This window comes from Channa argus, chromosome 20 (genome assembly GCF_033026475.1).
Source record: "Channa argus isolate prfri chromosome 20, Channa argus male v1.0, whole genome shotgun sequence".
NCBI classification, from domain to species: domain Eukaryota; kingdom Metazoa; phylum Chordata; class Actinopteri; order Anabantiformes; family Channidae; genus Channa; species Channa argus.
Window position 1 is genome coordinate 13,209,921 of NC_090216.1, and position 26,826 is coordinate 13,236,746.

A 26,826-nucleotide genomic window follows, 5' to 3' on the forward strand; every position below is an offset into this window, starting at 1 on the left:
GAATTGCCCAACAGTCCAGATTCCACTGGGAATTGAGCACCTTCATTAGGCTGTAAGAGGCGACTCTTGACAGCTCATGCTCATTGAATTGGTAAACAAAACTGCTCTGGGTTGCCTGGTAATAATTAAACTTCATCAGAGGTCTGTTCCATTGCAAGAATATAACAAATTAACATTTGTTGCTTTTACTCATTCTGACTTTGAACGTGTTTGCACTGAACAGCATTATTTGTCTTATACATATATTTTTTGTCTGTACATTCCTTATTATGCTAGTGCAGCTGACCTGTCCTCGTACAAAAGTTCTCCCAACTCTCCAGGGGCCTGACTAACTTTGCCTCCTTAAATTATTAACCCAATGAGCACTTGTCTGTGGGAGTGTGGCTTGGTTACCCCCAGCAGACTGGCAGATATTTTGGAAACTTGGCTCTCAATGGTCTTCTCTTCAGTGATATGTTGACTTTCTTCTCTCACTGTGGTACAACACTTGTGACAGATGGCTTTTTTGATTCATGGACATAGGAATTCCTTCCCTGTCTGGAGACAAGAGGCTTTGTTTGAGCAAATTAGCTCTGTGTGAAAAGACAAGGAAGGGATGGAAACAAAAGCCCTGCATGTTTAGACTTAGAATCCACAGTGAGGATCTCAGATTGGCCTCAACTCTGTTGTGGGGAACTTGCTGCATCTTTGTCACCAGGACATGGAACTAAAGAACATGAAATGTGGATTAAGGATGGATTAAACGTTCAGAAGCCAATGGAGTATCTGTTGTATGGACGAATTTAATCAGTAAGTTAGACAGTAAGGAACAGGTTATCAGTATGAATAGCTTAAGTAACAGCAAAAATCCCTGGGTGCTTTACGAGTCAGAAGTGCCACACTGCAGGTTTCGGTGAGTTCTGTTTAGTTTTGTCCTATGGTGTAAACATCTGCCTAATTTTAATAACTGCCTTTTATGACCTTTTAACCTGGTACTCAGTGTTTAAACCCATTTTAATTTAGAATGTACTACAGTATCACACTTTAATGTGCACAGCTTTAACAATATTCATCATATACGTCACATCACTACAAATCGCCTGTCAAATAAAACAATAAACATTGTTTATCATTCCTCAGTCCTCTGAATAGATTTATCCATAATGTTAAAATAACTTATGTTGTAAAAACTAAGTACATTAGTCCCACATTATTTTTTATTAAATTCCCATTGTATACACTCAAATACCTCAGACACTGAAAATTCTACTCTTCTCACACATCGTAAATAAAAAAAAATCTTTTTAAAGCCCGTCTCTAGCAAACAGCTAAATTTTTATTACTTAATTATTTTATGGTACTATTGGTGTATTGTGAGAAGAACCACTCGTGCATGTCTGGATTGACCTGAAAATAAACCACAGTGCTAAGACATGTGACTTATTGTTTCAGTCTGTATTCTCCCAGAGCAACAGGGCCACAAAGGAGCTGCTTTGATCTCTTAAACAATCTTCCTAATCTACCTTATACCTCTTCACTCATTCTCCATTAACCATATTCACCATACACACATTGAGAACCACTTTTCAAGTTACATATATTCCTCATAATTATTGTGTGCCTCAGATTAAGACCTATTAAATGAGACTATTATGAAATATAATGTGACGTTTAACATTTAGATGGATTGGTATTGTGTTGTCCCTCTGCTGCCACTTGGGAGCACTGCATCCATTCTGCAATGAATCTTTGACCAGATGTCAGAGTTCGGATGGCATGAAAACACTGCTGCTTTTCATTATCAAAGCACAAAGAATAAAATAAGCAAAAAAATATATAACGGGGTGACCATAGGGTTGTTCCAATACCATTTTTTTTATGCCAATTATTGATTGGACAGTATAAACACTGTTTACACCAAATGTCCCAGGGTTCTAGTCTCTGGCAGTTTGTCTGACAGGGAGGAGCACACACCTGAAGACTGGAAATCAAAACAACTCCAAGTTCTCACTTGTTTCTTTCAGTCCAAACAAACATGGCACCAACCAGCCATGTATAAATGGAGCAACTTTCACTGAAAAGAAGAAAAAGAGAACTGATACCCATCCGAACATCCCTACAGCCAGACTGGGGCCAAATTTATATGGTGGCACGTTTGGAAAATAATTTAACAGGTTTTTAAACTCAAATGTCAAAACCTTTAAAGAATAAATAAACTGTATATTAATAAGCTAAAGGTGTGTTTTTAATGTGCTTGTTTGGCATCATAAATATGTAACTTAACTACCAATATAATCTCCAGTCATAAAAAAGGTAATAATAAACCTTTGGAGGTATAAAAATCCATCCTTTGCATCCTGTTTGTCACTGCTACAAAATTATATTGTGATATATGAAACCACCTTAAATGCACATGATAATGACATTTTTATCTATTTATAATTGTCGTGATTTATTTTAGCCTCAGATTTCGTCAGTTTCGTCAGTCACTCAAATTCCATGTACACACTGGCTTATGGGGCTGCAGTCATTCAACCAACATCTCCCAACATAAGACAGTGCTAGCCCCAATTTTACGACTGCAAAAAATAATTATAAACTCACAAAGCATTATAGTAGCACCTGGCATTCAAACTGAATAGATTCAACCCTAAAAGTGTTCACTGAAGATGAACTTCCCAGTACATATCTACCATTTGACCTCCAAAAACCTGCAGCTATGCAACTCTTAATCTGTTACATAACAAGTAAGTTTTCTGATTTCTGCACATTTTCCTATATGTGATTGCTACAATCCTTTCTGTAGTGATCCAACCTGTGGAGTCAGCCCTGCAGAGAAACTGAGCCCAGAACAACTGCAGCTCCTGAGAAATGCATTTAATTGTGCAGAAACTGGAGGAAAAACAGAGGAAGAGACAACAAATGGAAGGAGTAGAAGTAAAAGAGGAACAAGTAAAGAGCGTGGAATGAAGTTAGAGGAGTTTCTGGATGTTCTTAGGTCTGTGATTGGTTCTGATATTGAAGACACATGGGCTGAGAGATTCTTCAATGAGGTAAAAGAAATAAAGAGATTGCCTCATAAAAGTCGTAAATAAAAAGAACATTACACAAGCTGCACTACAGGGCATTGTGCAAATTGTGCCCTGATTGTGCCAAACTATCATTTATAAATTATAGGATGGGTTCCAGGTTGGTTTGGGGAATGACTATTTTTCACTTCTATAAATCCAGGTAGATATCAGTTGTACTGGACAGGTGAAGTGGCGGCAGCTGTGTTCCTACCTGTTTCTGGAGTACACAGAGCGAGAACGTGCCTCCATCCCTACAGCTGCTCTCCTGGACTCAGAGCCCCAGATCAGACACTGCTCCCACAACAAGGTCAGATGCCACACCAAACTTTACCTGCACATTAGCATAAACTCTATAAATGTAAAGCTGAATTAATTCTCTATTTTAGCGAGCTAAAAAGACAAATATTTTTAACAGACAAGCTGACAAAAAAAACTAACAAAAAAATACTAAAAACTAAAGCAAATATTAAACTTACATTTACTAGCAGTACAACTTCAGTGAAACAAAAATCTAGTTTTTTCTGTTCTGTATGTGTAAAGACCGAGCTAGACTCCTTTTTTGTTAACAGGTTTTTAGTTTAAACAACCGGTAAACAATAAAGTTGCTAATATTATATTATCGATTTTGATTGCATCAAAATTTGTCTACGTCAATTTTGTGAGCTAAGTTTGTCAAATTTCCATTCGGTATTCTCCTACAATTCATTTTTCTAGAAGTAGTACTTTTAAAAAAGTATACTATACTCGTTGCCTTGCAGCGTGAGCCAACAGTGCGTGTGGTTGCTGTTTCCCATCCTCCTCCACTTCGTTATATCAGTGTCAGTAAGGGGGGTCAGATCACTGTCTGGAACAGCAGCCTACATATTATCAAAACTCTAGGGGTGAGTGACGCGATGGTACCTTTACATCCATAGGGAAATAAAACACACTCACATTTTGCATTTACTTCTCAGCTCGCTGGAGACCCATCAGAGGAAGTGGCCAACACAAGGAGGTTTAGAGGATGGACCACTGATGCTGTGTATATGGGCAACGTCCACAAGGTTGCTATAGCAACAGACTGCAGAGACCTGCACTTTGTCAATGTCTCCACTGCCAGTGCATTTGAAGATGTCCACATGTTTGGTACATTTCATTGCTATCATGGAGTAAATTATACTGATTGAACGGGTCACTAATGAGACTGTAGAGCAATTTCGGATATTAAATATTTGTCTCTTTGTTCTTCAAAGGGTTTCGTACTGTATTGACTGCTCTTTGTTACTGGTATGATGCTCAGGTAGGACACCTATTTTTTATGAAATTAGGTTATGTAAACCTTATCAGCTGTACTCGAACTCATCACTTTAATAACTTTTTTTCCTTTAAGTGCCCAGAGCGACCCCCTCTGCTGTTGATGGGGGATGAAAAAGGGGGAGTCCACCTCATGTGGTTCCTTATCCCCTCTAAAGGTCTTTTTAAGAATCCATCCAAGAAAGAAAAAAGCCCACAGAGAATCTTTTTCCCAGTAAGCCTGACGTCTTGTATTTACCTGGTTAGCTTGACATCAGTTTTTTCCAGATAAATGTACATTTCAGGTGGAGGAAAATGCACAAAAGCAGACAAAAAGCATTTACATGTTGCTGTTGATCAGGCTCCAAGTTTTAAAAAACAGGCTTAAAAATGTATTGCTGTACATTTTGACAACAGGACCTCAGTGAACACAGCGACATGGTCACTTACCGTCACATCCCGAATGTCCACCGGGAACCAATCAACAGAGTGATGTTTGAGCCCAGTTCTAACGTCATAATGACTTCATCAGAAAGTCACACCACGTCTGTGGTCTTTATGACTATGACACTAAAGCAGGAGCCATACATTTGGAAAATTAGGGAGGTAATGAAGTTTTTACTTTTATTTAAACTTCTTTTCCATTCGTCTGTATCTTTAAATGCAGGCGATTCGTATCTTTCTGTAAAGCACTTGCTTTTGTGTATAAAATGTGCTACACTATAAATAAACTTGGCTTGTCTTGCCGGGTAATTCATATTGCAATTTACAAGTCCCTGATTTAATGGTGAAACATAGGCTGTGGGTTATATATTTGTATTATCTTACTCTAAACCTTTACTTTATTCTTCCAAAAATTTTAGACTTGTATAATGATCCACATTTACATTTACATTTACATTTAGTCATTTAGCAGACGTTTTTATCCAAAGCGCCTTACAAGTGAGGTACAAGGGAAGCAAAAATCTAAGTCAAACATCATTGCACACCATTGCTGAAGTGTTTTTCAATGCCCCAGCTTTAAAGAGACACATTCCCACTAAAGTTGGGGCTAAGTCTTCTTGTTTCTGTTAAAACAGTAGAATGAAAAGTTAACATTCACAAGAGCAAGAAGGTCATATGGACACATATTGGTCCCAGTACTCTGGTCAGGATAACACTGAATTCTGTTAAATGGAGGGGACAAGGTTTGAAATTTTATCACAAACCTATCAGTCATTCAGTGACAAATAGAAGGCAAGTTACTCATTTATTATACGTTTGCTCCCACCCAACGTGCAATGGCACATTTAAAAAGCCACTAACTGTGTAGGAAAAAGTAATGCTGTTGCACAAAGCATTATTAAACTAGGTGGGGATACTTCCTGTTATGCACCATGACTTGTTTGAACTAGCCCACTAATTTTATACTCTAATTAACTGTCTGGACACTTTAACAATGAAAACCCCTCTAAGAAATTCCCCAGTGCTGTATTGTATTGTGTTTCATGCTGTATTTCCCAAGGTACAAAGACATTAACCACTTATGTCTACATTCTTTCTTTTAACAATGTGATTGTTGGTGTTTTCTGTCCTTTTCAGGGCGCCAAATGTTTTGACTACAGTGATTCTTTGCAATTGATGGTCACTGGAGGTTGTGACCGAGCAGTCAGACTATGGACTCGATATGTGACCGCACACCCTGTAGCTACACTGCCGGGTCACCGTGCCACTATATTGGATGTTGCAATCTACCAGCCTGTTAAGCAGATCTTCAGCTACTCCAGAGATGCTGTGAGTCATTAATGATTATGTTTAGAAAACGGCAAACAGGCCTGACCGTGGCTCTGTGCCATTACAGACTGTGTATTCAACGAATAATTGATTGATATTTTTCCCTTTATCAGGAGCTGAGGGTTTGGGATATATCCACTCATATCTGTCTCAAAACTGTGCGTCTGCACTTCCCCTGTCTCCAGCCAGGCCGAATCCCAGAACATGGAAACTTCCCTTTCCTATTACTGAGCCCCCCTCTACCTGAACACACACAACCTCATTTAGTGGTGGGGTGCAAAGATTACCTGGCACTGCTCAGTCTGGCTGAAACAGGAAGAGGAAGAGGTGGATGGTTGACAGACATAGGAAGGGAATTTGGGCCTGATATTCAAACTGGCCACGCTCTCTCCTGTGCTCTGTACAACCCCACCCTAAGACAGGTAGTGACTGGATATGCCAACTCATCTGTGTCTCTGTGGGATGTAGACACAGGGAGGAGGCAGCTCCAGATCTTAAACGCTCATGGAGAAGAGGAACTTACCTGCATGACATTAGACTCCTCTCACAGGAGACTGATTACTGGGGCTCGTAATGGCACAATTAAGGTTTGATACCACATCTTGTCACTTTCATTTTACAGACAAATGTACATGATGTGGCGTACATTAGAGGAGTGTGCTGATGAGAAGACATTGTTGTTGGCTAGGTGTGGAACTTACTGAATGGCCTGAACCTCCACAAGCTGGAACCTGTCACTGACACTGAGGTCACTGGGGTGTTATGTCTCCATGACAACCAGCTGTTGGCTGTAGGGTGGAGCCAGCGCATCGCTCAGTATGACATTGCAGCTGCCAAGGTAAACCTATATAATACACTGCACTTACACACTAAATCAACAGCAGGACTGGTTAAACGTGATGAGCCTGTTTCAACTCTGACCATACCCAGCATCAGTGATGGATGGAGTCAGGTGGAGCCAGGGGAAAATTTCTAGGGACATCTTGGTGGTCAGATGTATGCTGCATTGTGCTACTTGAGGTCAAAGCTTCCACATATATCAAACTTGATGTGGTGTAAATAACCATCAGTGGGATTTGGACAAATAAATATGACATTCTTGCATTTTTATTTAAAACATGCATTTCAAATAGGGATGGATATTCAGGAAACAGATGCTTTGCTGAGCATTTGAATTATACATATACATTGTCGGAATCATTTTGTTTTCAGACACATTCCTGTTTTTGGCAAAAGTTAATTGTAGTTTAATTTTCACTGTGATATGGTTGGAGAAGATTGATCAATAAAGTTTTGAGAAGATACACAATAAATCACATTGTCACAATAATTCCATGAGAGGTAAAAAACTTGCATTTCAACTTTATCGGCAGCAATATGTGTGTGTGTGTGTGTGTGTGTGTGTGTGTGTGTGTATATATATATATATATATATATATATATATATATATATATAGTATCAGCAGGGCCATATTGCTTTTTGAAAAAACATTTAAGGCCACAAATTTGTAAACAAACAAAACAAAGACTAAAAACCAGTAGATGACATCAATCACAATATCCTTTGCACATGCACCTGGTGAGATCCAAGATGTCTATACCATGCAAATCATCTGCACCAGTATTTGTAACATCCACCACAGTGGGATTCCAGCTCATCCATTTTACAGAGCTGACCACAAAAGTGTTGCCCAGAGGTGTAAACAAAATCAGTAAAGCAGAGAAGGAAATCCACAAACAGTTACTAGACCCTTGTTATGTTATTTTAGACCATTTGTAAAATGTCACACTGTACCAAGTGATGTACAAAGAATTTTAAAATTTCAACATTTCATACACAGGAGAGTCTGAAAACCTTTCCCTTTGTTTTCCCTTAACTTTTTAAAAAGGTCTTAATACTGCATTCAAATGTGTTTGTAGGACTTGTATGTGAGAGCAACCATGTCATGGAAGTCCAGTGGAGTCCACAAAGCAGATATCCTGGTTGTGTGTCAGTGCTCTGCTCTGGGGGTCATCGCCACAGCAAGTCATGATGGAGAAATTGTTATCTGGAGGCTGGAGACACAAGGACCATTGCTGCATCTACACAGAAACACACAGCCAGGGTAAGAGTATACTGTGATGCATGTTCTCCTTCTTATTGTGTTAATTGGTGATGGCTATGTGCTGCTGTTTTATACCATTTAGGTATAAACTTGTTATTAGTAAGATTATGTTATCAAATGGTTTGGATTTACCCAAGCAGGTATTCCTTGTAATACCATATATATCTAGCTAAAGCTGGCTAAAGCTCACAATCAAGTGATAATCAATATATTTTTTAAACCAAAAAACAGATGTGCATGTTAGTTTTGAACCTTGGCAGTATTCCTTGACTGGTAGTCACCACTCTTTTCACGGGAACAAACTTATTCCACTTCTGTTCATTCAGAGAGGTGCCCCCTGTGAACAGCCTCTTGTTCCTGCACCATCGAGCAGGCAACAGAAAGCTGAGAAACCGGGGTGTCTTGGTGTCTTCACAGGGTGGCTGTCTGTCCTTTTGGAGCATCACTGAACAGACACACACGTATGGTGAGTGAGAGGCTGAAGGAAATGCTGCACAAGGTACCGATGTAAAGTTGTTCAGAAAAACTGGATTCCAAAGCAAAATACATAAATCTTAAACAGAACTGTGACAGTATGAAGGAGGTATAAGCACTAAACTGTACAAGCAGTTGATAAACAGCTGTCAGTTTTAATGCTCCTCCCTTGAGATGGATTTTCAAACAGTCAGAACAGTCGGAGTTAGGCTGAACTGTTGACTTGGCCTCCTGCCGCCACCATTCCTGGCAGCCCACAAGTATGTCTCTTTCCAGATACCATCTGTGTTTAGTGGTGTGGGATTCGAGCACTGTGACCGCTGCATATGTGTACCAGCACTCATTAGTGTGTGTGTGTGTGTGTACGAGTGAGCCAGTGGGCCTCTGTGAGTGTATGTACAGGTCTGTATGTGTCTGTGTGCTTTTCTAAGAGAGAGCAACCTAAGTTGTGACATAACAGAGAGATGTGTGACATAACACAGAGCACGAAAGGCTAGCAATTTGTCTCAAAAATATACTTCTCATTTCAATCCATGGTGAATTCTTGAAATTGGCACAAAATCAGAAATTTTTAGTTTTTTTTTGCATGTTGCTTTAGATGTACTCTCTGTGAACCCTCCACTGCCTACAACAATCTAGAGTAGTCTGTTGTTAAAATAAAATAAAATATTCTTGAAATTCAGATTACTTTCCTTCTGCCAGGTCAGTTCTATGCTCCCAGACAGCCAGGAGAACGTGTGCTGAGCCTGAGTTCAGATCAACCTACAAACAAAATCCTGGTCTCAGGAGACACAGCAGGCTGGCTTCAGATCTGGGACATCTCTCAGTATGCTCTGGACATCCAACATGACGTGAGCTGCCATGAAATCAAGACAAACATATATTTACAGTATACTTCCATATACCATATTTTCTATTTCTACACAGTCAATTTGTGAACGACCTCCTATGCTGCAGTGTTGGAAGGCTCATAAACGGGGGTTAGTAAGTGTGCAAGTCCTTGAGGTGGCTGACAGACTGCTCGTCCTCACAGCCTCCTCTGACGGTTCTGCTGGCCTATGGACAAAAGATGGAGATCATGTTGGTTCTTTTGGACAGGAAGTGATGTGGAATATCATTGATACAGCAACTTACCAGAGGTGACTTCCAGTTTATATCTTAAATATTAAGAAGAATGAAAACTATTTGGGATGTTGGCTGTATTACATTTCAATGCATGAAACAAAATAAAAATAGAAACGCAGGCTTTTCTCATTTAACAAAGTAGCTATGCACTGAGGGTTAACAGATCAAATCCCTGTTTTGCTCACTGGCATACAAATTCTTCCACGGTTCAATCACTTTGGCATAAAGCATACTGGATTTTACAGTAATAATTTGGCAAATGACACGTGTAAACATGGCATTTTTGGGGGGATTAGATCATTCAATTCTGCCATCATATCGCAGATTGTGGCTGGTATATTACCAATATACAACTTACAGGACCAAAGTCCAAACAAGTGATTTCCGCAGTGACGAGTTGTTAATTATATGGGCCAAATCTAATATAGAGAATGTTATTGGGAAGAATACATCATGGATAAATACCTCCTACAAAAGAAAGCTCCCTTGTTCTTTCATTACCCATTTGAGTCTTTAATAGAAACTTCACTGTGGTTAAAGGTCATAAACTTTGGCTTGGCTCAGGTCACATGCTGGGTAACATGGACCGTGAAGGAAACAGCTGTCTGAAGTAACCTAATTTAAGAGGGAAAAACGCAGTTAAAGCAAAAGACAAAGTTAGCATATGAATAAATGCGTAAATGAGTCAGAGCATGTGTAAAGCTCACTGAGGAACAAAATCTTTATGTACTTTAATGTTGTGGTTTACCTCTTGTTAAGACATGCTGTTACCAATGTTCTTGTGGTCTCTAAATGAAGATGCACTATCATTGTATTGAAATGTAAATTATTGGTTGTGGTGATTAAGTGCGTATGTGTATCTTTAAGGGAGAGAGTAAGAGAGAAAAACATTGCGGTCTAAAGTTGTCATTTGCATTAAAATACTTTTCTCTCGTCACTATCAGTTCCTGCCTCTGTGGTTTCTCATTAGTCCACTAGACAACAACACAGCATGACATCCCGAATACGGATGAAAGAAATTCCAAATATACATCATTGTTAAAGACTTTTGCCTTGACTTGTCTGCAAAACATTTAAACTTTTTGTTGCTTAATTTTATGTGTCTCTTTATATGCATCTTAGTGGGTATATTTGTAAGGTTGAAATTTTGCATATGTTGAAATGATAATGTCTGTTTTACAGTCATTTTCTCAGTTGAACAGTCCTAAAATGAACACACATGCACACAGGCTCAAGTGCAGGTCAGCTGGAGAACAGCAACAGTTCTGGTTTAAATCAAATCTAACAACAAACATCCTCACATATTTTGGACTCTGTAACAAAATATCATTCAGCATAGATCACTGATCTGCAACCTGTCGAGTTTCAGGACCTTGACATTAACAAAACTGGGAAGTCTTTATCTAAAGTAAACAGCTTTGTGTTTACACAAGTGGATTCCCTTCAGCTAAGACTCAGATCTTTTGGTTCTGACATCCACAGGGAGACACATAGCCGGAGCAAAGACAAACATGAGGAGAGGAGGACTGAAAGTGAACTTGAATCTAGCAAGAAACGTCAAGAACCCGATCCCAGCAACAGTGGCCAAGCTTCACAGGAAGAATGCTGCTCTGAAGATAGCACATCAGTCTACACAGGTGTCTGCTCTCTCTCTCTCTCTCTCTCTCTCTCTCATACATGCATCTTCCAGTGATTACCATGTTCATCAGATTCCTTCTGTATGTGTGTGTAGCCGCTGCTGAAGATACCATTAAAAGTAGGTTAAATGTACAGGTCATGGCCTTCCAAGCTAATTAAACCTGATACTCTGATTCAATAATTTCCAATTTCACCACATTATGAAGAGAAAAGCATTCAGAGCGTTCCTCACATTCTCCTGCTCTGAGGTCTGGAGCTCAGCTTGGGAACATTTGGGCAAGGTTCTGCTCCAGAGATGTGTGCCAGATTTTTAAAAGTGCAAAAATGCTTAAGGTTTGTGTGTTTGTATGGGGGAGTGTGTATCTGCACAACATTTCCTACACTTTCCTTTCACTGTCTGCCCATTACTCAGAACTTGCCAAAGTAAGCGATTAGTTGTGCTTTCTCTGCAGCCACACCCACGCAGACACACACACACACACACACACACACACATTAACTAACTTGTCTCTTGTCATCTACCCCAGCTTTGTCCTCCAGCCTAGCAGAGAATGACTACGAGCAATCTCAGCAACCCATGGTAACCTGCAAACACACAACCAGCAGTAGATGAGTGTAGAAAACGTTAATCGTTCACATAGATATTCGTATTTCTCATCTCAGTTTGCTGTGTGTGTCAGTATCTGTGTCAGGACTTTTGCCAAGTGTCGGGAGAGGAGACACCTGTTTGATGATATCGACCACTGCAGTCACTGTTGATTGACTGAGTTCACCCTATCAGACCCTCTCTCTACAGGTGATTGTTATAATGATTAGTGAATCCTCCCTTCTCAATGTCACTCGTAAATTAGACAAGAATATCCCTGTTCACAATATCTACGAACCTATGAAGCTGGACATAGTTAATTTAACTTGGCAATAAAACAAGTTTACAAGCAAGAGTTTGTGGTTTTATGTAGGGTTATGTGTGAACAGTAATTTTATTTATCTTCACATATATTTCTTGGTAAGAAAATGAATTATGTTTCCTAATGGTTACAGAAAGAATACAGAAATTGTGCAAACACCTATCAAACGTGAAGCAACTTTGGTTCAAATTTTTTTAGTAGAAGTATCCCGGTAGGTGTTAATGAGAGTGTGAATGGTTGTCGGTCTATTTATGTGTCTCTGTTTTAGCCTTGAGAGAGACTGGAGACCCGTCCAGGGTACACCCATGCCCAATGACACCTGGGATGAACAGAATAAGTGACCACATTGACTGAGATTGACTTAGATTTTTGCTGCCTTGTACCTCACTTGTAAGACGCTTTGGAGAAAAGCGTCTGCTAAATGACTAAATGTAAAATGTAAATGTAAATATTACATAACATACTCTTACTGTAAAATATTCTGTGCCTTGAGTGAAGTGAAAGTCACAGAACAGCACTGGCACCAGTGCAGATAGTCTGTTATAAAAACTAAAGAGCAAGGCTCGCCCTTGTAACCAATCAGATTTCAGCTATTTCAGCTTGGTTACTAAGTTTAGCAGTATTCTAATTGATTTTAAACTAATGAATTATACTTAAAGGCCATTGCAGAGTATTGTAGCAGATGGTGGAAGAGCTTAGCGGAGCAGGGTGAAGGAGGGATGGGCAGACCAGAGTGGATTAATTTAGAGTCTACTGCTAGTCCTAATGCTAAAGTTGGATAATATAGCTTTAAAATGACTATGTGGGAAGGAATTATATTACAAACTAAAGAAATTATATGCAACTTTGTACTGAAAGAGAAAATGTAACTTCAGCAACACTGTGGCTCAATTGAATGTCTTACCTGGTCTGGTGTGAACAAAGTGGTTGAAATGAAATGGTCTCATTTTGACTCTCAGGACACTCTTTGCTACTGCAATGACTCATTTTCTCCTGAATAATAAACTTAAATTCATTAGGTCTCCGCCTACAACAGTTTTTTTTTGTCTCACTGGCATTCTCTACCTAGTTCTACCATTTCACATTCAACCTATTATGTAAAACTTTAGTTGGAGTGTTTATTGTTGTCTGTGGTACTTTAGGTTTGTGGACATCCACTTGTGGCCAGTTTAAAAATACTGGTCAGCACACACAACTATAAAAGGCTCAATCAATTCTGGAGGAATGTGACAGTGCAGTTCCACTTCTTTTTATCCCAAGGTTGTGGCTGCAGCCCTCCACAGTCAGGCTGAAGCTGTCCAAAAACTTGGGATTAATTTAAAGGGACAATGAAAGAGGAATAAAAGGCGGAAGAGAGGAATTAAGCCATTCTATTTTAAATACATCTGATGGGAACAAATCTGATTTTATCCATTTGAAAGCATGTCTTTCCTACTTGCAGTAAGTGCTGTATACCTCGCTATTGATCTCTCTCTCTCTCTCTCTCTCTCTCTCTCTCTCTCTCTCTCTCTCTCTCTCTCTCTCATCATTAGCCTCTCTCTGTCAACCGTGAGCTCGTCCCTTTCTGCTGTGTCTTTGCTGCCACACTGCATTCTTGGCCTAGATGTGGAAGAGGCTTTTCCTGCAGCTGCCAACTTATGTGGACTGACCGCTGAGAAGTCGTAAATTGAAGTTAAAAGGACTTCCATCAATTCATCTCACTGTTTCAGAAATTTTCCGAAGGAAGAATGTCAGAAATGCCTTGATCTTGCTGCTCTGTCAACTTTGCTCCATATTTATGAAAACAGTTTTCTGAAACTGAAGCTAAAGTCTGTTCTTCATTTTTCCCTCTCTTTTTTTAAATTCATATTGCTTTTCCAGGAGATGCTTCCACTGAGGATTCACCCACAGTCTCCTAGGTGTGCTGTTGTACTGGGAACACGAACCTCAGTGCACAGAATCTGGAAGGAAAGTGAGCTGTCTACCTGTCCAGTCAGTCAGACAAATACGGACATAAATACTGTTTCCCCCCTTTCTTCTTATTATATGATGCTATTTTGAAACTTCAAATTGAATCTGTCTTAGTATGTCAAATAAATTCTGTGCTGTCAGGATTTTCACAGCCTGTAATATACACTGCACTTTCTGTCTTTTCTGTGCTGCATGCACTTTGCATGTATTTCCCTGCCTTGTTTTTCTCCTGCTTTTAGCTTTTTTTCTTTTTCCATTCCATTCACTTTCAAATTTGCATTGATTACATTTGCAGATATTTCTACTATTGATACCATATCTTTTTTAGAGTGGTTTTAACATTATAAGTTAAATGACAAAATGTATATAATTTTAATGTCTTGTAAGTAATTATGACACTACAGCCAGCTACTGGTTAACTTAGTATAAAAACTGGAAACACAATTCACCTTATCTGTATTTTGCTTAAGGCAGAAGATGTCCCATGAAGTCCTGTTGCTACTGGTGGCTCAGTCTTTATATTTAATAACCACAAGAGTAGTATTGATTTTCTTATCTAACTGCCCAAAGCAAGTATTTCCCAAAATGTTGAACTTCGGCTTAAGGCTTTTAGCTTTTCACAACAACAGCTTCACATTATCCTGACTACTGTAGTTCTTTTTTCAGCAGAGTGAAAATTCTTGACATTTGAGACTTCAAATGGAGACTGGGTCATCCATCTAGACATCTACACAGACAGGCAAACATCCGAACCATCTCACTGATTCATTTCAACATAAGTCACCCTCTTCTCATCACCACAGCTCCGTACAATTGCATAAATTGGTGACGCAGCATTCAGGGCCCTATGTTGTTTGTTGTCTTCTCAAATTCTGAGCTCTCCTGCTCGTCTGTATAAAATGGGTTATTTTAAGCAACTGGATGGATGTTGTAGTGGGGGAGGAAGTGAGCACAGAGCCCTTTCACGAGTTTGTTTCTCAAGGATAAACACAAACAGACAGACACAGTTGGGACAGGGTAAGTCATCTAGACTACAGTTTTATCTCCTCAGGCATTTTAAGACAACACAGCATTACTGAAATCCACCAAGTGGATTGTGTTGTCAGAAACATCTTCTGTCTGCTCATGAACATGATGTTTATAAATTAGATTTTCAACCAAAAGTGCATTTTTTGGCAATGGAATAAACATTTAATGACACATTCATACATTTCTTAGATTGTTGTTCCTATGACCCTAAAGTAGGGCCTTTTTCAATTTGTGGGATTCTTTTGCCTTAAAAGTCAATTTTAAAATACAGAAAAAGGAAAGCTTATTCAGCTTATCACGTATTTGGGTTAAAATAACAATAATGTCTATTGATTTTGGGTCTGACAGAGAGAAGTCCCACACTTAGTGTGTGTGGGGAGGCAAAACAGAAGCTCTTCCCTCTGGAAGGATTTTTTTATCTGGAAACATGTCAGGTTAAAGCTCACTTTCACTAATTTCTAACATCACTAGCAGCTCCTTTAGGACTGTTTGCTCTTCAGAGATGGTAAAACACCCCAGAAAGAAACTCCCAGACATTGACATGCAATTTTGCCAGAGTTCTCTTCCCCCACACACACAAACAGACGACAGATGTTCCAAAATACCACAGTAACAACACTGGAGATGCAGGCTGGGAAATGCCCATAGTGAGATCTAAAAATCATCTATAAAGCTGCTTAGGGCTTTAAAGTGAAGCAGCAAGCAGTCTTCGTAATTTATACACTTGTGTTTTTACAGGAATCAGAGAGGGGGAGAGTAAAGAAAAGATAGTCTGTGAATGAGGGGAGGTAGTATTTTCCCCTGCGTGTTTCCTCATTTGAAGTTGTGCAAGAACTTGTTTGGATTTTTTTCCAGCACTTTCTTTTATGAAGTGTCTTTCTGTAGATCAGCGTTATAAGGAGAAAAGTGAGGGATTCATGTGAAGAAACTGCAGCAAAAAGGAAATTTAGGAATTTTACCTGCAGCGAGACTGACTGGGGGTCTGTGGCGTAAAGTCAAGAAAGGAAAGAGAGATGGAGAAACGATGACAGGAGCAAGGCAGACATGGTGCGGGAAGTGGGAGGAGGAGAAGATTAAATGAGATGAAAGAGGAGTAAAAGTGGACCCTACTTACTGAGGAGGAGCAGGGAGCAGACAAGATGATGACAGAGGAGAGGGAAGATCTTGTACATGCTCTCTTGGACAAAAGGGATTTCAAGGTAAGTCACACCCACCTACACACTTAACACACTTCTACTCAAACAACTGTAGATCTAAACATGCACGATCAAAATCTTCCTTTGAGAAATATGTAATGAATGTGTTTACATAGAAACTCACGTGAATGAAAACACACACACACACACACATTGCATTAGGGTGGATATGTCAGCTGGATGTGGTTTCATTTATTCTGCTGTGATAAGACATCTCCTCCCCTTCATGTGCTTCAAAACTGTGTGTGACAGTAAGTGAGAGAGTGTGTGTTTTTGGTTTGTACCTGCACATACACACAATGCACACAGACTCTCTCTCCCTCCCCTCTCTCTCTCTCACACACACACAAACACTCTCTCTCTGAGCGGCAGGTCTCTGGAAGCAGCCAAATTGTCAGTGACTGTTGCAAGCACATGCTCGCTCTTACTTCAGTTGCTGCCAAGGGAGGAGGAGGACGAGAAGTGAGGTTGGTAGGAACAGACTGAAACATACAGATAGAAACAAGGAAGAGAGAGGCTTGGACCAACCTCTGACTGCTCACCTCTCGTCTTCGCCTGGCTGACTGTGTGGGAGACCAGAGGCAGCCTACGAGTGATGCCTCGCACACTCTGGAGCAGCACTTAGTGATTTTAGATTACAGGACTTTCTTTACCTTCCTTTGCTTCTCTCTGTCTCAATGATGAGGAGAGACCGTTTTTTATTAGCGGCAACTCTCACAGCCATCTTCTCCGCTGACCTCTACTTCATCCTCCTGCCCAAGCTGCGCGGCGTGGGACAAGGATCAAGAGAGTTCTGCTCATGTGGTTCCAGTAACATCACCCTACACAGGCTGCAGGGTCTCGCCTCCCCACAGCTCTCTAACTGGACTTCTGTGACACCCTTGGATGATACTACAACTGATCCTACAGATGGGGGCTCAAAGCTGGGGAGGCTGTTTGTTCACCCTTTGTACAACATCCACACTCTGGAGCTGGGGCCAGAGGAGAGGCTGCTGCAGGTGGAGCAGCTGATGGAGTACTACAGAAAGAAAGTGTCACGCTGGGAAAGGTCAGTTAACAGTATCATTTTTGTATATAGTTTTAAAAATCACACTTGGACCCTGTTTATTTTGTGCGAGCGTGGTTGATTTTGAAATGTCTGACAAATAACTGCCAGCGTTACTCAACTTTATTGTGAAAGACCGGCGTGTTCATTCTGGCTGAACCATCCCACTGTGAAAGCACATGTTGAGGTTTAACTGTGGTCAGAAAACAGGTTCACTGACACTAAGGCCAAACCCACTCACACACACAAACACACACACACACACACATCCATGCACATAAATAAACTTTTGCCATGACATCAGGATGCATAAAGGTTTTGCGTGTCATAGAAAAGTCCAAATATTTAGTAGGCTGGTGGCAGAAAACCCTCACAAACATGTCCCTCTTAGAGCTTGTGTCCAAAACACTCTCTTTGAGGTAAACAAAGATTTAAAAACCGCTAAAGCCCATCTTAATCTGTGGGAGCCGAAGCTGCCTTGGCTCATGAAGCTGTCTGTCTATCCCGACACAGTGCACTTCCTCAGAGAGATACAGATTTTGGGCTCATATGGTGGAAAATAAAAAAGAAATATGAGCAATGGATTGTCTCTTTCTGCTGCCTGGTAAACGTGTAGAAAAACAGCAGCTCAACAAACACTCATGAGAAGAGCTTGACAGTAGCTGCTATAATGAACTTTGCTGAAACAAGAAACAGGTTTGAAGCTAATTTCCTGGTCAATTTGTATGTTTTTTTGTGGCATTCTTAGCAAACACTGCAAGCAATAACCACTGAAACTGCTTTTCCCGTCTACACACTGTGGTCTGCACTGGCCCAATGTAATACGTTTGCTAGGTGACTGATGAGTGTTATGATACCCAACTAGTATTTATAGCCCTTTGCTTCAAAATGACCAAATGATGACTGTCCCACTCAGTGTGGTCAGGTCTGGTGATGTTGTGCCCCTCTTACCACAGACTTATTTGGTTGCATCTCAGATTATCCTTGCTCCATCTTAAAGTAGACAGAAAGAAGAGTGAGAGGAAGGAGAGGCTGTAAAAATGGAAAATTTTGTTGCTGCTGCCTTCAAAAACAATAGAGAGACTATACAACAACTAATAAAAATCACATGAAGCTAGGCTACTGTAAAAATGAGCAAAACAGGAAGTTATAAAACACTGGATGTGTAATAAATTCAACACATGCAGTTCTTTGCATCCTCTTTCATTGTAAACACATTGTTGCAAGGCCCACTGAACCGTAAACCTTTTGAATGTACAGTACTTCCATGCCATGGATTTCTAGCATGAGGCACTGCTCTAAATTTCCATTTTTGCCAAAATTAAATTCTGTCCTTAACAAATGTTGTAGGAAGTGGTGTGGCTGCTCTACAGAGAGAATACATCGCATAATCACATTTTTGAGTATGCTAATCATTTTCTGGAAGTTCAGACACAAAATAGTTGCCCGTATTCAGCCCCTGAACCTACCCTTGTTCTACTTCGCTCCTCAGACATAATAAACTCTATGTGGAGGTCGCAGCCATCTCCAACATCTCTGTGATCGAACGTGAAGTGACCTTTGACCCTGACGCCAGCTGGATGAAGTTCCACTTGGGAATAAGCCGCTATGCTCTATACTCTCGCGATGATCCTGCTATCCCACAACTCCTCAATGACATGCAGAGCATGACGGTCGTCAGCGCCGGTGAGGGACGGATGAATGGGAACTTTAAGGAAACACTTGATACTGTCACTCCATTGTTTCTCTGTGCTTCAGTTTTGACTTTGTAGATGCAATGACAGAAAGTAGAGGCCAATGGAATATTCTGTCCAGTGGCATCATGTGTAGAAAATATTTGATAAATGTGTATTAAATTATGGACTGACACTAAATATTACCTATTCTCTTGCAGATTACACTCAAGATGAGAAAGCACTAAAAGGAGCATGTGATTGCACCCAAGGTAGGACATCTACTGTACGTTTAATAACACTTCACTATGTGTTTTTTATCTCACATCATAACACATCTTGTGATGTGTAGCTCTTCAATTTGCAGAAAAATATGTGTGTGGTGTTTGACTAGCCGCTGTGTTTCTGTCTTTTTGTTTCTCTATTCTCTGCTGTGTTTGGCAGTACCATCAGAATCAAACATACACTGTTGCATTTATGATAGTGAGGATTTGGTTTTTTGTTTGGAACCGAAACTCAGATATGTCTTTCACTATAAGACACTTCCTTTGGGGCAAAACACACACACACACACACACACACACACACACACACACACACACACACACACACACACACACACACACACACACACATACACACACACAAGCGTTTGTTTTTGTTCGAAGGCAGAGCTCTTAATTAAATGTTTGATGTCTGCATGCTCCAAGGGAAGCCAGCAGTTTCAGGCTACAACCTACACATTCGACACCACCTACGCTGTCATCTCCTACTGTACATCTGAGCTGCAAATTTAATGTATAGATGGATAATTGAAAGATACTGACAGTTACTTTTAACAGATGTTACTGTGGCAAAAAACATTATATTTTATATACGCGTTAATTGATTTAAGTAGCGATGTGGTGACCTAGTAGCCAAGTTACAAAAATTACAGCTTCTATTACTGTACAAGTACATGTATAAAATCGGAAGTTTGCTTTTCAGTGTTCGAAAATAAGATAAAAAGTTTAATAAATTCAATACTGTAAAAGGTGTTTTAATTTGTGTTTTACTGCCAGAAATGTCTAAGTCTCTCTCACTTTAACCAATATGGCTGATAGTTATAATCCATGTTTTTGTTGTGTCTGTGCGTCTCCAGCCCTGCACAGTGAAGTAGCTGACCACACAAACATCACTCCCTGCCAAGAAGAAACGCAACAAAACAATCTGTCCCTCCTGTTTAAGTTCAATTTCAGGAGACTTTCTCACAGAGTGACAGTGTTTCTTTAGGTTCTCTTTGGTTCATTTGTCAAAAAAAGTAGCATTTGTAAACTGTATATGATTGTTAATGATTAATACTTGGGAGTTTGACAGAGTGCGTGTGTGGTTAGTTTGGCCCACTGCTGTTGCATATTACGCAGTAGAGACACAGAAACAAGTCACAAGAGATCAGAGGACAAGCTGTGGTTAATCCCCAAATGGCTTTTCACAGGGATCAAATGATCAACAGCTTTCAGCTTGTCCCTTCAGGGGTCACCACAGCAAAACATGTTCCACACATTCATTTGGCATGAGTTTTTACATCGGATGCCCTTCTGCCGAAACCCTTCCATTTAACCCTCAGCCTTCTGCATGCCAACTCAATGCTCTACCACTGATCCACCAGGAGCCATATCACAGGGAACAAGAAGCTCTAGAGAATTTTCCTTGACTTAAACTGGCCTCTGGGGATTCAACAAAGAAAAAAAAGCAAATATTGACTCAGTTGCTTTTTTTTTACTTTTGTCAAGTCAGGTGTGTATTGGAAAAGAAGTGTGTGATATAAAGTTGCCTGAGCTCCACTGTACATGAGTGGCCTTTTTAATGTTTATTTCTCTTTCTATCACTCTGTGACAGTGGTGAAGCCCAGTGGACATCACCTGAAACTGGCTCTGAAAATGCATAACTTTGCCAAGGCCATGTTCAAACCGATGAGGTGATGACTAAACCCACATTCGATTCAAGTATCTGATCAAACACCATCAACACTTTTCATTTCCAATAAGTAAAACACAAAGGTTTCCATCCCAGCAATACAAAGAAATGATTGCAAACATTCATAAAAAATGTACTAAGAAATCTTAACAAAACATAAAATATTACATTAGGTTATTCAACATTATATCACAGTACATTATCTCAGGTCCTGTGATAATTTATGTCAGTCTGTTATCACTTAAGATCATAGTATTTGACACATTGATTACACTTCTGACTCATATAACAGTCATCTTGATCACTGTGTATGTCTTGACTTTGTGTGTGTTTTAGGCAGAAGAGGGATGAGGAGACCCCAGAGGACTTCTTCTACTTCGTTGACCTCCAGCGACACAATGCAGAGATCGCTGCCTTTCACCTGGACAGGTGCAGTCTTATTATCACTATTTCCTGTTGTACTATCATCTGTGTTAGCCTGTGATTCTTAGTGTCTTTTCAGGAATGTATGCAGCAGTGATTCTTGGGAATAGTTTAAAAGTTTACCTTACACATCTGCCTTTTTATTAGTGCATACCAAAGTGCTGCAAATGCTTTTCCTTTGGGGTGTAAAGTTTAAAGACCCAATCATGATGCAATTGTAAAACTAAACTCAAAAACATCAGCTCTGGAAGCTAAATATTTACAGTGCATGCCACATAACCCAACATCCCCAGTTCAAGCTTGGGTTGAGGGTTGCCCTCTCTCTCCCTATGTTTCTGTTTTGTGTCTAGTGTCCACTTTCTTTTAAAAGAATTGACAACTAGTGGATGTATTTTGGTTAAATCTGACTCTGCCACTCGTTCATCATCTAACTGTTCATCTAGGGCAGGGGTTGGCAACCCATGCTGCTCAAGGGCTGCAGCCCTGTTTGTAACTATCCCCAACCTACCTACTGCTGATTACCTGGATCATACCCTCACCGGCCACTTTATTAGGCGCACCGGCTCAATCTAATGCAATCCAATACAGCAGCTTTGCAATGAATTCTACTTTAATAATGTTATAATTCATCAGTTTTTAAGTTGAAACTGTCAGAAAGGGGCTAAATCTACTCTCTGTTTATTATCGAAGTCATAAAGGGTAGTAATTTCATACTGGAGTTCATTATATTAAAAGGTGGCTCTCGAGGAGCAGGCCCACCCCTGTTCCAGAGTTATCCTCAGTCTAGAATTGAATTTGTATAGTGTTCAAATACCTGCAGAAATAAAGGTGTTCCTATGTGCATCACCTGTACTTTGTGCTCAGTACCATTTACTGTAGTTCAGTTTGTTTATGTGGTAATCAATCACAAAAAATCTAAAAACCTTCAAATGTTTTACCTTAAAAGAGAAATAATGAAATTAGATTGCAGTTGTGGAACAGATTTGCTGGAGTCTTGAAGTAATAAATTATAGGTATAACTGCGTCCCGATGCAAACAAATATTTCACCCAGCCTACTCAAAGATTGCAACACATTTGCTCAGCCCAGGATTTCCTGACTAGCTGAGTATGAACCACAGGCTATGGACACTCACACACACAGACGTCGATGTGTAATTGTGCATTAGTTGAAGTAAGATGATTCACTCAGAAATACAGTCATCTGAGCCAGACAGTGTCATTAAGTAGCCACGTTAGAGCTTCACCACACGAGAAACCAAACAACAAGAAGGCCAAGTCAACAACTCAAAGGCTATCATTCCATCCAACAAATGATATTATTCTTTGCATCTGGTCGTGTTTAAATATATCCAGCCTTTTTTAATAAATTTGCATTTCTAACTGGAAGAATTTCTGTTAAACACAAACAAGACAGACACATTGGTTCTCTGTTCTCCCCTCTTTTAAATTTATGGTGGTGTGTTTTTAATCTGTGGCCCTGTGTTGTCTCTCCCTGTTGTGTCTGTGGTGGCTGCCAGAAGCCCTTATCATTATAGCTCGCAATCAGTAGTTGGGGAATGCCGGCAATTTGAGAAACAGCTATTCAGCTTCACACACTGATTGTTGTTTGATTACTGTTTGTGAGACATGACTGAAATATGGCCCTCGGGGAGGGATAAGCTCTTGACAGTGCGAATGAACACAGCCAGCTAAATCACACAGCTGGCAGAGACTGTCAATAGGCTACATCCACTGACATGAATCAGTAGAAATAAACTGTGAGCGCCTGTGAAACGAGGTAAAGAGATAGAGATAAGACTACTATCGTCTTCAGAGGGTTCCAATACATTTATATAAGCACGAACTGGGTGAACTTCTTACATTTGCAATGCAAAGAATGTATTTCTCCAAGGCTTTTCCTCTCATTGCACTCTTTGTTAGGATTCTGGACTTCAGGAGAGTCCCACCAGTGACTGGCAGACTGGTGAACGTCACTGGAGAAATCCTCCAAGTCACCCACAATGAGGACCTACGTGCCGTCTTCTTCACTTCCCCAGGTAGTGCACCAGCACGCCTCTTTTTAAGAAGCAGTTTGACATTTTAGGAAATATGCTTTTTCTATTTCTTATTTTTAAGTCAGGACTCACTTTTTTACTTTATCCATGAAATATGGACCTAACAGCCAGCAGATGGTTGTGTTGTTAGTAACACTTTGATATCAGCCGTATGTCCTCGCATTTATACACGCAATGCACATAAGCAATGCGTGTAAGCGCATAAGCTTAACTTTAAGCCATTTTGGTCGTTGTTTGATGTTTTCTTGTCAGTGATGCAGCATGATGCTGAAGGGAAAAGCAGAGCTGATCAAAAAGCATGTAATTCCATGTGAACATGAAACTCATTTTGTATTCCACTATTTTCTCTGCTTCCTAAACAGCAAACAACACATGTTTCTTCGCCAAGTGTCTGTATGTGTGTAAGACAGAATATGCTGTGTGCGGAAGCCCCGACCTGCTTGAAGGCTCCCTCTCTGCCTACCTGCCCGGCCTCAGCATCGCACCCCGCGTCTCCATCCCCAATCCTTGGATACGCTCGTACACCTTCAACGGACGAGAAGAGTAAGACCTTGGTCTAATATTTGAGTGCCAGGTCTGTTTGTTGACATATGAATCAGCTGGTTGCCTTCATCACGATTAATTAAGGAAGATTTTCCCACAAATCCTTTTAAAGATGAATCACCAAAGTTTGTCTCTTTGGTTTAAGAACTTTCCAAATTAGGATAAAATACTTGTTCATCCTTTCGTTCTTTCTTTCTTTGTCACATCATCCACCATTTCTGAGACCCAATTTGGAACAGCCACTTCTTCCTATTTATGTAATAAATCAGCTGACCAGGTTTCTTATTAAATCCACCTCAGTGACAGTGAAACACAATGAGAGGTTGGTAGAGGTCAGCCATCTTTTCAAAGCCACTGTTGTTTAGGTAAATCATGCCTTAAAGACTAAACTTATAATTGCATTATATATTCAGAACATTGCAAGGAATGTATGAGCCAAATATAAACATCTGGGGTTTTTTGTGTCAGTCATTATATGAGGAATATTCTTTTTGAATCACTTCTAACTTTATCTCTATGGGTTTAAAAGGTGGGAAGTAAATCCCTTCTACTGTGACACCGTGAAGCAGATGTATCCATATAACTCCGGCAACAGGCTACTTAACATCATAGACATGTCCATCTTTGACTTCCTTACAGGTATTTAAGTCCACAACACTATCTACTCTTTATTCAACCAGTTGAACTTTCACTGTCGGAACACACACTTCCATACATCTGAAGATTTTGGCTTTATTGCAGGCAACATGGATAGACACCACTATGAGATTTTTACCAAGTTTGGAGACGAAGGGTTCATTCTCCACTTGGACAATGCCAGAGGGTGAGAAGAAAATATTGCTGAGTAAATTATTGGGTAAATTCTAAAGACATACTTTATAGTGGGCTTTATGCGGCATAAAATCCTCCTTTTAGGTTTGGGAAGCACTCTCAAGATGAGATGTCTATCCTGTCACCTCTCTCTCAGTGCTGCATGTAAGTGAAACATAACCTAGTGCAGTAAGTTTTTGCTTTTAATGTTAAGTATGAGAATTATTCACTGTATTCACTCTATTTCTTTCCTTCTTCAGGATAAAGAGCTCCACTCTGGCGCGTCTCCAACTCCTGGCCCGGCCCGAGTTCAGGCTCAGCGACGTGATGAGGGAATCTATGGAGGGTGACTCTTTGCGGCCGATCCTGACGGAGCCCCACCTCTTAGCACTGGACCGCAGGTTACAGAAAGTCCTCCGAGTAGTCCAGCGGTGCGTCCGGAGGCTGGGCAAGGAGGAGGTCATCGCCAAGGACTTTGTCAAATCAACAGTGAAACCACAGACTTCCACAGAGATAAAAAGGGCCGGGTAACAGAGGAATGCGGCTCATTCTACCTTTTCAAACCAGCTTTTTGTACCACAGAAGACTTTGTGATGAAGCACATTTACCTTGTGTGAAACAAAGGAGAGCATTTAGAGGGGATTGTCAGAGAGCGAAGGAATCTCATTGTGGAAGTTCCGAATGTGACTCGCTGCAGAATTCAAATTCCAACCACCATCTGTATTTCCTTTTTGTTTCTCTCATGGTCATAAAAGGTGCATTTTAATGGCGTGATACTTATTTTTCAGGTTTAAGGGGGTAGTAAAATTAACTTTTAGGGATTACTGAAGACCAATATTCTAAGACAGTAAAAATATCCGGATACAGGAGATTTCATTCATACATGAAACCATAGGAGTTCTTTCGCTACTAGTTTATGCGAGAGACCTGAGATGCACTGGATCAGATAATCACATAAATGCTGTAAAAAAAATAAAGAAAAGAAAAAAAGAGTGATATAATTATAAAAGAAAGATATTTTATGTGATTACATACGCATAACAGAAGTGTTGGTTGGTGTGTGTGTGTGTGTGTGTGTGTGTGTGTGTGTGTGTGTGTGTGTGTGTGTGTGTGTGTGTGTGTGTGTGTGTGTGTGTGTGTGTGTGAGAGAGACAGAAAAGTGCTACCTATTAAACAGTCATTTAGTTTCTCCACCCTGTTTTCCAGACTTGTAATCCTTCTGTCTCATGAGCATTTAAGGAGCTTTATGAAAGCACTGTCAACTGAAATGAGCTGAGACAGAGAAAAATATGCCTAAAGCAACTAACAAATGTGTTATAAACACCTTAATACTTCTGAACCAAGCCAACTTTCCCCTGTTATTAATGTGTGAGCATGTTTTCCTCTGTGAACATGCCTGAGCTTTGTTATTTTGTTTGGTCTTATCAAACAAACCAGATAATATCCATGTCTGTGTGTCATGTGATAGAACCCAAAAATACTTAAGAAATTGTCCAGGTTGGTGAATACTGACAAATTAAATCAAACATCGACCTGGAAATACACCTTCATACCAAAACCTTTACACAGCGCATCTTGAGTAAAACCTGGCAACAGAAATAAACATTTGAAAGGGCTTTTAAATATGAATAATGGTGAAGTGAAGGGAGTAATAATGAACAGCAAGAGTTGGTGGTTTTCCAGAAACAAGGGCAGTTGTTCATAATAAAAGTTCTCATGAAGCGCTCATGAAAATATTAATGCATGGAAAAATGAGATAAGTTGCCTAAAATCATACTGATCCTCTCACATAAAAACTGAG

General features: G+C 40.0%; 2 protein-coding genes across 6 annotated transcripts; both read left to right on the forward strand.

The window, feature by feature from the left end:
• Positions 1-428: 428 nt before the first annotated feature.
• LOC137105408 (cilia- and flagella-associated protein 337) lies at positions 429-17,032 on the forward strand. Of its 5 annotated transcripts, none has more exons than XR_010911812.1 (20): positions 429-892; positions 2,786-3,032; positions 3,211-3,357; positions 3,809-3,931; positions 4,004-4,175; positions 4,283-4,329; positions 4,420-4,557; positions 4,740-4,928; positions 5,904-6,095; positions 6,209-6,682; positions 6,784-6,933; positions 8,016-8,200; positions 8,527-8,666; positions 9,377-9,525; positions 9,602-9,813; positions 11,282-11,436; positions 11,965-12,017; positions 12,118-12,233; positions 13,878-16,523; positions 16,893-17,032. XR_010911812.1 is itself a non-coding variant. In XM_067487573.1 (19 exons), exons 1-18 carry the CDS (start codon positions 822-824, stop codon positions 12,194-12,196), a joined length of 2,919 nt encoding a protein of 972 aa, XP_067343674.1. In that variant the 5' UTR covers positions 429-821; the 3' UTR covers positions 12,197-12,233; positions 13,878-15,407. The 5 variants fall into 5 exon arrangements, 1 of the variants encoding a protein (XP_067343674.1); XR_010911811.1 differs by lacking the exon at positions 16,893-17,032 and having other exon boundaries at positions 13,878-14,016; positions 14,206-15,407; XR_010911813.1 differs by lacking the exon at positions 16,893-17,032 and having other exon boundaries at positions 429-789; positions 13,878-15,407.
• On the forward strand, positions 16,939-26,184 carry fam20a (FAM20A golgi associated secretory pathway pseudokinase). Its single transcript, XM_067487574.1, has 11 exons — positions 16,939-17,568; positions 19,058-19,251; positions 19,460-19,510; positions 21,117-21,195; positions 21,531-21,623; positions 23,539-23,654; positions 24,035-24,215; positions 24,745-24,854; positions 24,957-25,038; positions 25,131-25,190; positions 25,286-26,184. The coding sequence occupies exons 1-11, from the start codon at positions 17,198-17,200 to the stop codon at positions 25,554-25,556; spliced, it is 1,608 nt and encodes a 535-aa protein (XP_067343675.1). The 5' UTR covers positions 16,939-17,197; the 3' UTR covers positions 25,557-26,184.
• Positions 26,185-26,826: the final 642 nt, after the last annotated feature.

Coding starts and splice junctions, on each gene's coding strand:
- LOC137105408 (XM_067487573.1), top strand. CDS start 822: ATGAATAGCTTAAGTAACAGCAAAAATCCCTGGGTGCTTTACGAGTCA. Junction 893..2,785: donor GTGCCACACTGCAGGTTTCG/GTGAGTTCTGTT, acceptor TCCTTTCTGTAG/TGATCCAACCTGTGGAGTCA. Junction 6,096..6,208: donor TCAGCTACTCCAGAGATGCT/GTGAGTCATTAA, acceptor TCCCTTTATCAG/GAGCTGAGGGTTTGGGATAT.
- fam20a (XM_067487574.1), top strand. CDS start 17,198: ATGATGAGGAGAGACCGTTTTTTATTAGCGGCAACTCTCACAGCCATC. Junction 21,624..23,538: donor GCTGCCTTTCACCTGGACAG/GTGCAGTCTTAT, acceptor ACTCTTTGTTAG/GATTCTGGACTTCAGGAGAG. Junction 24,216..24,744: donor ACCTTCAACGGACGAGAAGA/GTAAGACCTTGG, acceptor TGGGTTTAAAAG/GTGGGAAGTAAATCCCTTCT.